Here is a 12,259-nt window from a genome sequence, read left to right as displayed (position 1 = left end):
TTATGTTACAAAGTAAAAAACAAACTTGTGCTAATTGAGTGACTTAAGCAATTAACACATTGCCTGAAGGTGTTTAAGTGAGCAAAGTTCACTTCCATAACTTGTAAATAAGCAAAATATGGAATAACCTTTACTGCAGTAATTTAATCTAAAATTAGTATTGAAGTTTGATTGTTTGACAAGGGGAACTGGTTAAAATGGTTGTGAATTGAATCGAATATATTCTTTATTGTCTTTATACACTCACCTAAAGGATTATTAGAAACACCTGTTCAATTTCTCATTAATGCAATTATCTAATCAACCAATCACATGGCAGTTGCTTCAATGCATTTAGGGGTGTGGTCCTGGTCAAGACAATCTCCTGAACTCCAAACTGAATGTCAGAATAGGAAAGAAAGATGATTTAAGCAATTTTGAGCGTGGCATGGTTGTTGGTGCCAGACGGGCCGGTCTGAGTATTTCACAATCTGCTCAGTTACTGGGATTTTCACGCACAACTATTTCTAGGGTTTACAAAGAATGGTGTGAAAAGGGAAAAACATCCAGTATGCGGCAGTCCTGTGGGCAAAAATACCTTGTTGATGTTAGAGGTCAGAGGAGAATGGGCCGACTGATTCAAGCTGATAGAAGAGTAACTTTGACTGTAATAACCACTTGTTACAACCGAGGTATGCAGCAAAGCATTTGTGAAGCCACAACACGCACAACCTTTATGGCGGATGGGCTACAACAGCAGAAGACCCCACTGGGTACCACTCATCTCCACTACAAATAGGAAAAAGAGGCTACAATTTGCAAGAGCTCACCAAAATTGGACAGTTGAAGACTGGAAAAATGTTGCCTGGTCTGAGTCTCGATTTCTGTTGAGACATTCAGATGGTAGAGTCAGAATTTGGTGTAAACAGAATGAGAACATGGATCCATCATGCCTTGTTACCACTGTGCAGGCTGGTGGTGGTGGTGTAATGGTGTGGGGGATGTTTTCTTGGCACACTTTTGGCCCCTTAGTGCCAATTGGGCATCGTTTAAATGCCACGGCCTACCTGATCATTGTTTCTGACCATGTCCATCCCTTTATGGCCACCATGTACCCGTCCTCTGATGGCTACTTCGAGCAGGATAATGCACCATGTCACAAAGCTCGAATCATTTCAAATTGGTTGCTTGAACATGACAATGAGTTCACTGTACTAAAATGGCCCCCACAGTCACCAGATCTCAACCAAATAGAGTATCTTTGGGATGTGGTGGAACGGGAGCTTCGTGCCCTGGATGTGCATCCCAGAAATCTCCATCACCTGCAAGATGCTATCCTATCAATATGGGCCAACATTTCTAAAGAATGCTTTCAGCACCTTGTTGAATCAATGCCACGTAGAATAAAGGCAGTTCTGAAGGCGAAAGCGGGTCAAACGCAGTATTAGTATGGTGTTTCTAATAATCCTTTAGGTGAGTGTACATGTACTGTACAACGAAATTAGATGCAATCTTATCAGTGCAACAAATACTAATATATATGAATATAAATACAATTTCTAAAAAAGAATGATAAAATAAATAAAAACACATAAAATCACACATACACAACAATTCAATGCATGATACATCTAATAAAAACTGTATTCAAATTGTGTTTAGTGCTGCTATTGCTTTTGGATAAAAGCTATTTTTTAATCTATTTGTTCGTGTCTTCATTGTCCTGTAACATCTACCCGAGGGCAGCAGTTCAAACAGGGAATGTCCGGGGTGGGATGGATCCTTAATTATATTTAGTGCTTTTTTGAGACAGCGGGAACTATAAAGATCCTTCAGGGAAGGGAGAGGGCAGCCAATCATTTTCTGGGAGGTGGTGACAAACCTCTGAAGCGCTTTCCTCTCTGTCTCTGTGCAGCTTGTAAACCACACACAGTAAGTCAGTATACTCCCAATAGAGCAGCGGTAGAAGGACATAAGCACCCTTTGATTGAAATGGTCATTCCTGAGAGTCCTCAGAAAGTAGAGTCTCTGCTGTGCCTTCTTAACCAATACTGTGGTGTTGGTGCTCCAGGTTAGGTTCTCCTCTATGTGCACGCCCAAGAACCGGAAATCCGGAACCCTCTCCACACATTTCCCCCTGATGAAAAGGGGTGTAATGTCGGTTTTATTCTTCCTGTAATCTATTATTAACGCCTTGGTTTTGATGGAATTGAGGATCAGGTTGTTATCCATACACCACTCAGACAGCTGCTCAACCTCGTCCCGATAAGCGGACTCATCTCCCCCAGAGATGAGCCCCACTACGGTGGTGTCATCCGCAAATTTAATTATGCTATTGCTGGAGTGGGCAGGGGTGCAGTCGTGCATGTACAGGGTGTAGAGTAGGGGGCTCAGTCAGCACACAGCCCTGTGGAGAGCCAGTGCTTATACTGAGAGCTGATGAAATGTGGGGGCCTACTCTCACCCTCTGGGAGCGATCTGACAGGAAGTCCATAATCCAGCGGCAGATTGAACGAGATAGACCCAGATTTACCAGTTTAGTAAACAGTCTGTGAGGAAGTATGGTATTAAAAGCAGAGGTAAAGTCCACGAACAACATCCTAGCATGGCTCCCCCGCTGCTCTAAATGAGTCAGAGCATTGGGGAGAGTTGTGGCTACCACGTCCTCAGTAGACCTATTTGATCTATAAGCAAACTGGTGTATATCAAGCATGAGTGGAAGGTTAGAGATTATGTAAGTCCGCACCAGTTTCTCGAAGCACTTCATTATGATGGGAGTTAGTGCCACTGGGCGGTAGTCATTCAGGCTGCTGATCCTGGTCTTTTTTGGCAGTGGAATTATGGTAGAGGACTTCAGGCAAGGTGGGATGGTGGACTGGGATAGGGACCGGTTGAAGATTTTGGTAAAGACCCCAGCCAGCCGGCCTGCACAGTCCTTCAGCACCCGTCCCGCGATGGCATCAGGTCCTGCCGCTTTCCTCGGATTCACCGCCCTCAGTGTGCGCCTCACCTCCTGCTCCTCCACAGTGAGGATATGGCTGCTGTAAACTGGTGGGTGTAATGTGGTTGCTTCCGGACACACCACCTGAGTCGCTCTTCCAGTCGGAACCTCGACTGCCAGTACCAGAGGCATACTCAGGAGAATCCAATTTCTGCAGAGCTTTTTTGACCAGGTGCTCCATGCACTTTTCTTTACAGCCTCGCACCTTTCAGAACGAAGGATCTAAGGTGGCATTCGTTTTGACTCTGCTGACTGGGAGAGCGGCGTTATGGGGAACGGCGGTGTGGGAGAATTAAGATCCCTGCTGTACCTCGTTCCAGGCACTCGCCGAAGAGATGAAGCGTGTGTTCGACCGCTCGATGGCGGGAAGAGAGGCACCAAGACTCCTCGCCAATCTAGAGCAGGGTAATCGATTAGTATCGGACTACTCCATCGAATTCCGCACGTTGGCGGCCAGGTGCCAATGGAACGAGGAGGCGATGTTCCTGCGTGGGCTGGCTGACCGTGTTCAGAGAGAAATGTACATGTTGGATCTTCCTCCGAAGTTGAACGGACTTATCTAGCTGGCTCTTAGAGTGGATGCACGAATCTCCAGGATGGAGCGTCGGGGTCCTCCGAACCGATTGCCTGGTGGCATTGAAGCTCCACAGATCAGCGGCAGGGACACGGTCAGCCAAACCAACGATCACGAGCCCATGCAGGTAGGTAGAGCTCGGCTTTCCCGAGAGGAGAAGGAGAGGCGGAGGTCCCAAGGACTCTCTGTACTGTGGGGGAGCGGGCCACTTCGTTAACACCTGCCCAGTAAAAGGCCAAGCCCGATAGTAAATCTGAGGCTACTATCAGGTGGGATCTCCGCCGAGAAGACCTCATCACCATCGTCAATGCTCCTCCCGGTAAGACTAAGATGGGCAACCGGCACACACGCCTGTCAAGCTTTACTGGACTCGGGAGCAGAAGGGAACTTTATAGACAGTAAGCTCGCTCAGAGACTTCAGATTCCTGTTCATTCACTCACTCGCAAGATATCTGTTCACGCACTCAATGGACTAGAGCTTCCCAGTATTTCACACACAACTGATCTTATTACACTCATCACCTCAGGCAACCATGCAGAAACAATACCATTTCTCCTCATGGACTTCACTAATTTCTATCAAGTGTTTTATTCACAAATTTAAGCCAACTAGCCGCTCCTCTGACTGCCTTGACCTCCCTCAGAACTACGTTCAGGTGGTTTGATACAGCAGAGGCTGTATTCACCAATCTTAAAAGCTGCTTCGTTTCGGCTCCCATCCTTGTAGCCCCAGATCAGTCACGTCAGTTTGTGGTGGAGGTAGGCGCAGTTCTTTCCCAACGTTCGTCCACAGACATCCGTGCGCGTTCTTTTCTCATCGATTATCCACTGCCGAACGTAACTATGACATTGGTAACCATGAGTTGTTGGCAGTCAAGTTAGCGTTGGAGGAGTGGCGCAATTGGTTAGAAGGGTCGGGGTTACCTTTTATCGTCTGGACTGATCATAAGAACCTAGAATATATCAGAACTGCCAAAAGACTCAACTCCAGGCAGGCTCGGTGGGCTCTTTTTTTTCCGGTCATTTTGATTTTTCTCTTTCGTACCACCCGGGTTCTAAAAACATCAAACCCGATTCTTTATCACGTATTTTTGAACGTTCCGAACGTCCGTCCACTCCCGAGTGTATTTTACCAGAGAACCTATTTGTCTCCACACTCATGTGGGAGATCGAATCGAAGGTCAAGACGGCCTTAGAAGGGGTAACGCCTCCGCACGGGGGTCCACCAAATCGATTATTTGTGCCGGAGCAGTTACGGTCTGACGTTATTCAGTGGGGGCATTGTTCCAAAGTGGCGTGTCATCCAGGAGTCAATCGTACCAGGTTTTCGGTTAAGCAGCGATTTTGGTGGCCATTAATGGCTCGTGACATTCGCAGTTTTGTTTTGGCTTGCTTGGTTTGTGCTATTGGTAAGACTTCCAACCCTCTTTGGAGATCATCATCCGCCTGGTTGCCTATCGAAGTCCCTGCGCCACTTGCCAGTTCTGTGTTCCCAGTGTTGTGTGTGTTCTAACCATTATTCTGTTTATTTATAATAAACATCTTACCTGCATCTAGCTTCCCCTCGTATTTATGACAGTTTCATGAATCACGATGGATTCGACTAGTACACAAAATCTGCACAAAATAAGTAAATTTTCATTACTTTTTTGGCCAAATTTGTTTGTCAAAATATAACATTTATATCCATATAGCTAATGACATTTTTCATAAATAGATAGCAGCTGTAAAACAAGTATCCATTTCATCTTCTCTCAGTGATGTGTTTTTCAGAGTCCATATTATGAGAGGAATCGCCTTTTTAAATATACATAGAAAAACAACTGGAGCCATTTTTCCAAAAAGAATTAGTGTTTACTACTACTGGTTCATTAGCAATGCTGAATACAATGTTAAACCCCTTGATTGAATGAGAACTAAATTAAATCTATTCATTATACCTAAATAAATTACTAATTTTATTCATTTTTATTCTCACATTTTCACAATGTCCAGAGAGTGATTCAATCCAATAAAGTCTTCAATATGTTCTCAATGCATCACCTCTAAACAGCGAGACTAAAAACAAGTTGTTTGTGATATGAATGATATTTGATAGACTATTGTTGCCATTGTTTTAAAATGCCTCACATGTACAATTAAAATAATGAAACCAGAAAGAAACAAAACACATCCCTTCATAAATCATAGTGTTTTATGGCGACACGAGTTTTCTGAACTATTATTCTTGTTCCATCTGTATGAGATGACCATGCACTGCTTGAGCGATGACACTGACACGAGTATTTTCACATTGTTGCTTTACTGTTCAGTTCATCTTGTATACAGTAACACTCAGTGTTTACTGCGCATGTGCAACACAACAGAGGATCAATACGGGTGTCGGAAGAACAACACATGCAACACTTACAATGCAGTTCACAACCATTTTAACCAGTTCCCCTTGTCAAACAATCAAACTTGAATACTAATTTTAGATTAAATAACTGTATTAAATGTAATTCCATCTTTTGCTTATTTACAAGTTATGGAAGTGAACTTTGATCACTTAGACACCTTCAGGCAATGCTTTTTCTTATGTTTCTGTAGACTATATAAATGGCTGAAAGTCTTCTCACATGAAGAGCACTGGTGCGGTTTCTCTCCAGTATGAACTCTCTCATGAACTTTCAGGTTTCCTGAATAAGTGAAACTCTTTTCACAGTGTGAACACTTGTACGGTTTCTCTCCAGTATGAACTCTCTGGTGGGATTTTAAGTTGCTGGATGAAGTGAAGGTCTTTCCACAGTCAGAGCACACATAAGGTTTTACACCAGTATGAATACGCTCATGGTCTTTTAAAGATCCAAGATGTGAAAAACTCTTCCCACATACAGAACAAAAGTGAGGCTTCACAGCAGAATGAACTTTAAGGTGTGATCTAAAGTTTGATTTAAAAACAAATGTTTTATCACACCGATCACAGCTGAATGATCTCACTCCAGAGTGATGGCGCAGATGATCTTTGAGAGCGTTTTTGTAACCGAAACGCTTTCCACACTGAGAGCAAGTGAACGGTTTTTCTCCAGTGTGAATTCTCATGTGATCATTTAAGTATCCTTTGCGAATAAATCCCTTTCCACACTGAGTGCATGTATAAGGCCTTTCTCCAGTGTGAATCTTCATGTGTGTGTTCAGGTTTGATTTACATACGAAACTCTTTCCACACTCAGAACAGGTTAAAGATCCATCGACTCCAGATTTTCCAGCTTGTTTCTGTGTGAAATTCTCTTCAGTCTTTGAAACGACTGCATTTCCATCTTCATTTGTGAAATAATGAGGTTTTTGAAACTGATGAAGTTTGTCTTCATTCACTTCCATCAGGTCTAAAATAAACAAATTAAATTCCCATAATTTAATAAAAGGATACATGAGAAAAAAAATCCAGTTTACTACTGAGTCTACTAGTATCTAGATTTAGATGTTATTTTTATATGTCACTTTTCAGTCATTAAAGAGAATGAAGGAAAACACCAACCTATTTGTTCCTCTGTATCTTCATCTTTTATTCTGCAGGGTTCTTCCTTAATCTCCATCTTTACAATAGTATGTCCGTAGTTTCTCCTGGAGTAATTCCTCCTGCTTGCTTCTTCTTCTCCTGTGGGAAGATGGGAATATTCCCCAGCATTTAAACTCTCATGAACTAGGGGTGGGAGAAAAAAATCGATCCATCGATGCATCGAGATTCTCTCTCCAACGATTCTGGATCGATTCTGAGCTTAGTTTTTAACCAGATGTGCAATGACGTTGAGTTTGCTTTAGAAACACCCGTATTCTGCTTGCTTCCAATTCCTCACACACATACACCACTCGAACCTTGCGTAAAATAATCTTTCATAAAGTTCGGAAAGGTTGAAGCGAATTACAAGGACATTCAAAGGCTTTATTGCACAGGATACGCGCGCTTTCTTTGATGTTACACTTGAAGTGTGCTGTCTCGCCCGTCGGTATTTTCCTTACAAATGCTCTACGAAGTCATCATTTATGTGGTTTGGAATGCAGTGGACTTATACACTCACCGGCCACTTTATTAGGTACACCTGTCCAACTGCTCGTTAACACTTAATTTCTAAGCAGCCAATCACATGGTGGCAACTCAGTGCATTTAGGCATGTAGACATGGTCAAGACAATCTCCTGCAGTTCAAACCGAGCATCAGTATGGGGAAGAAAGGTGATTTGAGTGACTTTGAACGTGGCATGATTGTTGGTGCCAGAAGGGCTGGTCTGAGTATTTCAGAAACTGCTAATCTACTGGGATTTTCACGCACAACCATCTCTAGGGTTTACAGAGAATGGTCCGAAAAAGAAAAAACATCCAGTGAGCGGCAGTTCTGTGGGCGGAAATGCCTTGTTGATGCCAGAGGTCAGTGGAGAATGGCCAGACTGGTTCGAGCTGATAGAAGGGCAACAGTGACTGAAATAACCACTCGTTACAACCGAGGTATGCAGCAAAGCATTTGTGAAGCCACAACACGCACAACCTTGAGTCGGATGGGCTACAACAGCAGAAGACTCCACCGGGTACCACTCATCTCCACTACAAATAGGAAAAAGAGGCTACAATTTGCAAGAGCTCACCAAAATTGAACAGTTGAAGACTGGAAAAATGTTGCCTGGTCTGATGAGTCTCGATTTCTGTTGAGACATTCAGATGTTAGAGTCAGAATTTGGCGTAAACAGAATGAGAACATGGAACCATCATGCCTTGTTACCACTGTGCAGGCTGGTGGTGGTGGTGTAATGGTGTGGGGGATGTTTTCCTGGCACACTTTAGGCCCCTTAGTGCCAATTGGGCATCGTTTAAATGCCACGGCCTACCTGAGCATTGTTTCTGACCATGTCCATCCCTTTATGGCCACCATGTACCCATCCTCTGATTGCTACTTCCACCATGTCACAAAGCTCTAATCATTTCAAATTGGTTTCTTGAACATGACAATGAGTTCACTGTACTAAAATGGCCTCCACAGTCACCAGATCTCAACCCAATAGAGCATCTTTGGGATGTGGTGGAACGGGAGATTCGCATCATGGATGTGCAGCCGACAAATCTGCGGCAACTGTGTGATGCCATCATGTCAATATGGACCAAACTCCCTGAGGAATGCTTCCAGCACCTTGTTGAATCTATGCCACGAAGAATTGAGGCAGTTCTGAAGGCAAAAGGGGGTCCAACCCGTTACTAGCATGGGGTACCTAATAAAGTGGCCGGTGAGTGTATATTTAAAATATGAAACTCACTAACAGAAGGCTGCTTGAACCTCACTAACAGAAATGCTGACGCGCGCTTTGTTTGTGAGACTACTCGCACATGCGGCTGTGCGACTCCGTGTCGTGGTTTAATGTACTTGTGCAAAATTAACGTAAACACAGCCAGTTATGTCTTAAGGGATTAAACGGACAGGACAATATATGTCAAATGTTCTCTATAGGTGAAAGATCTGGACTGCAGGCAGGCCAATTCAACACCCGGACTCTTCTACGATGTACCATGCAGTTGTAATAGCTGCAGTATGTGGTTTTGCATTGTCCTGCTGAAATACACAAGGCCTTCTCTGAAATAGACGTCGTCTGGAGGGGAGCATATTTTAAATGCAAAACATTTATCCAACCCCTTTTTAAAACAGTCTGTGTGTTCCATCTTTTGGACATTCATCATATCACATTGGTTTTCATTTCTTGTCCTCAAAACAGAGCACTGATCTGTTTATTTTTAAAGTTACACATTGATTAAAAAAGAAAATGAAATGTGTTGGTAGTATTATTTTATACGGAAATCAATTATTTATAATTCTGATGGGAATAAAGTTAGGGTTAATTAAAATTAGGGAAAACAAATATATTGATCTGAAATATAGCAAATTACAACCCGAATTCCGGAAAAGTTGGGACGTTTTTTAAATTTGAATAAAATGAAAACTATACGACTTTCAAATCACATGAGCCAATATTTTATTCACAATAGAACATAGATAACATAACAAATGTTTAAACTGAGAAAATTTACACTTTTATCCAATAAATGAGCCCATTTCAAATTTGATGCCTGCTACAGGTCTCAAAATAGTTGGGACGGGGGCACGTTTACCATGGTGTAACATCTCCTCTTCTTTTCAAAACAGTTTGAAGACGTCTGGGCATCGAGTTTATGAGTGTCTGGAGTTTTGGTTTGGAATTTGGTCCCATTCTTGCCTTATATAGGTTTCCAGCTGCTGAAGTGTTCGTGGTCGTCTTTGACGCATTTTTCGTTTAATGATGCGCCAAATGTTCTCTATAGGGGCCAGTGACAAATAAGGTTTTCAACTGATAAAAAATTCAAATAGGTTAAAACTGCACATCAAAGTAGTTATTATCTTTATGGGGATGTTTTTTACTTATTACTAAAATCTCAATTTTAAACAATGTATTTTAAGCGGTTTAACTGAGAAATATGTGACGACACCAGTCAAAATGTCATACGGGATAACGTTAATGCATTTTCTAAATATTATGATATTAAAACTTTTCAAATCAAAAATACTTAATGAATATGTAAAGTGATGCAGTAAACAATATTTAAAGCTCAGAAAAAAAAATCTGCACAACTATTTTTTTCTCATTATATTGTGATTTCTTTAAACGTGACCCTACTTGTTCAAGTTCTTTACACACATTTTAACACTGCAATGTGATTTAAAATGCAAAATGTCTGAAAAAGTTTTACATGACTTGATATCATGTTATTATTGTTTCCTCAACTCCATTAAGTGAAATTATGCATTTCAATGGGAAAAAGCGTTATCCCGCCTGACTTAAATTGTTACCCGGTATGACACCATATGAGTTAACACATGAATTGTCATTTTTACAACACTTACACATAATAATGTTCATAAATAATTAATGTTATGCAATGTTTTTCCAAGGAAATTAATTAGGCTCCACTTTAGAGGAATAGAGATGTGGTTTTCATTGTGTAAACTGTTACACACAAACTCAGTGTGGTTTCTTCCCAGATTTGGCAAGTAAATACATTTAAACCATTTTTTTTTTCATGTTTATGAATATCAAAACAGCACAACTTTTCAACATTAGGTTTAATTTATTACTGAAAAGTACCTTGAACCATTTTACTGATCATAGTCACCCTACATCAATATTCATAAATAATGTAAAGGGTTAAAGTAGGCGACTTTCACTGATTTCACTAGACAAATTTACAAAAGATGTAATTGAACAACATATTTATAAAGAAAAATATTATTAACGGGTTGAACACTGAATCACTAAATTTCATTAAATGAACACTAAATGTTATTTTAGACAATGTCTATAGTAAATGTAATGTAACTGTAATTGAATATTCTTATGAATTTTTTAATTTGCTAATATTCAACTAAACAATGTTAATGATATGTTAATATCACAATTTGAATGGAAATTATGCAAATTAAAGCTGAAAACTGTATAAGAATATATTGTCAAACACGTCATCCAAGATAACGGATGACATTATGGGCTAACAACTGTTATCCTATATGACAAAATTGTTATCCGGTATGACAAAACTCAGATTAAATCTTAATCAGGCAGTATTTTTGGCTACCTATAGAAATCTGCAACCTTTACCTTCAACTTCCAAATATGTAAATTCATGCTAAATAAACAATTGACATAAAATCCACATTACATATGTTATTTTAGCGTTATCCCATATGACACAGGATTTTACTACATAGTGTGCTAGTGAGGAAAAAGGGTAAGTTAAACACATTTTATGAAAGACATAAAAGACTTTCACCATTGTTTGGGGGTACTTCAGGGTCTTCCTGATTGTGTAACATGCTGTCTCACATCGTGTCAAAATAAAATTTACAATAAAATTGCTCCAATTTGCTTGTTATCCCGTATGACATTGGCTGACAGCCAGTTTTGGGACAGAATGCTCCAAAGCATAACAATCAACTGGATGACATATTCTTTGTAATATTTAAATATATTGTTGTCAAGACTCATACAATAATGCCTGTGGCAGAGATGTTAGGGTTTATTAGATTTTTACAGATTGTTTGGCTTTTTTGTATGTCACTCTAAGGTCCGGACAGTTATCCGGTATGACATTATGAGACTATAATGTCTAATAATTCTTACACTTTGTAATATCCTCACTATATGTTCATATCATTTGATAAACAGAGATTAATAGATTCAATAAATGTGCTTTTTATTAAACATTTCCTTAATTTGACTTCATAAAGCGGTTTGGACATCAAAATTGCACGTCACGTCATTGGGCCATAGGTGAAAGATCTGGACTGCAGGCAGGCCAATTCAACACCGGACTATTCTACGATGTAGCCATGCAGTTGTAATAGCTGCAGTATGTGGTTTTGCATTGTCCTGCTGAAATACACAAGGCCTTCCCTGAAATAGACGTCGTCTGGAGGGGAGCATATGTTGCTCTAAAACCTTTATATAGCTTTCAGCATTCATAGTGCCTTCCAAAACATGCAAGCTGCCCACACCGTATGCTCTTATGCACCCCCATACCATCAGAGATGCTGGCTTTTGAACTGAACGCTGATAACACGATGGAAGGTCTCCCTCTTCTTTTGCCCGGAGGACACGGCGTCCGTGATTTCCAACAAGAATGTCAAATTTGGACTCGTCGGACCATAGAACACT

At 40.9% G+C, this 12,259-nt stretch overlaps 3 protein-coding genes across 4 annotated transcripts in view; 2 read left to right on the top strand and 1 right to left on the bottom strand.

Annotated features, from left to right (window-relative positions):
* The window catches only part of LOC130073047 (gastrula zinc finger protein XlCGF57.1-like), a 754,620-nt gene that overhangs the window by 148,176 nt on the left and 594,185 nt on the right, over positions 1 to 12,259 (top strand). The gene's annotated exons all lie outside the window — the stretch shown is intronic.
* The window catches only part of LOC130073068 (gastrula zinc finger protein XlCGF7.1-like), a 277,485-nt gene that overhangs the window by 148,157 nt on the left and 117,069 nt on the right, over positions 1 to 12,259 (top strand). The gene's annotated exons all lie outside the window — the stretch shown is intronic.
* On the bottom strand, positions 6,061 to 6,934 carry LOC130073081 (gastrula zinc finger protein XlCGF7.1-like). Its single transcript, XM_056238512.1, has one exon. It carries the CDS (start codon positions 6,912 to 6,914, stop codon positions 6,099 to 6,101), a length of 816 nt encoding a protein of 271 aa, XP_056094487.1. The 5' UTR covers positions 6,915 to 6,934; the 3' UTR covers positions 6,061 to 6,098.

Source organism: Rhinichthys klamathensis, unplaced genomic scaffold (assembly GCF_029890125.1).
Source record: "Rhinichthys klamathensis goyatoka isolate OS25496 unplaced genomic scaffold, OSU_Roscu_1.1 h1tg000523l_1, whole genome shotgun sequence".
NCBI lineage: Eukaryota > Metazoa > Chordata > Actinopteri > Cypriniformes > Leuciscidae > Rhinichthys > Rhinichthys klamathensis.
The sequence above is the reverse complement of the archived record's forward strand: the minus strand, read 5'-3'. Positions and strand labels throughout refer to the sequence as shown.

Bases quoted from the DNA above. Each gene is read 5' to 3' on its own strand.
- LOC130073081 (XM_056238512.1), bottom strand. From the start codon at position 6,914: ATGGAAGTGAATGAAGACAAACTTCATCAGTTTCAAAAACCTCATTAT.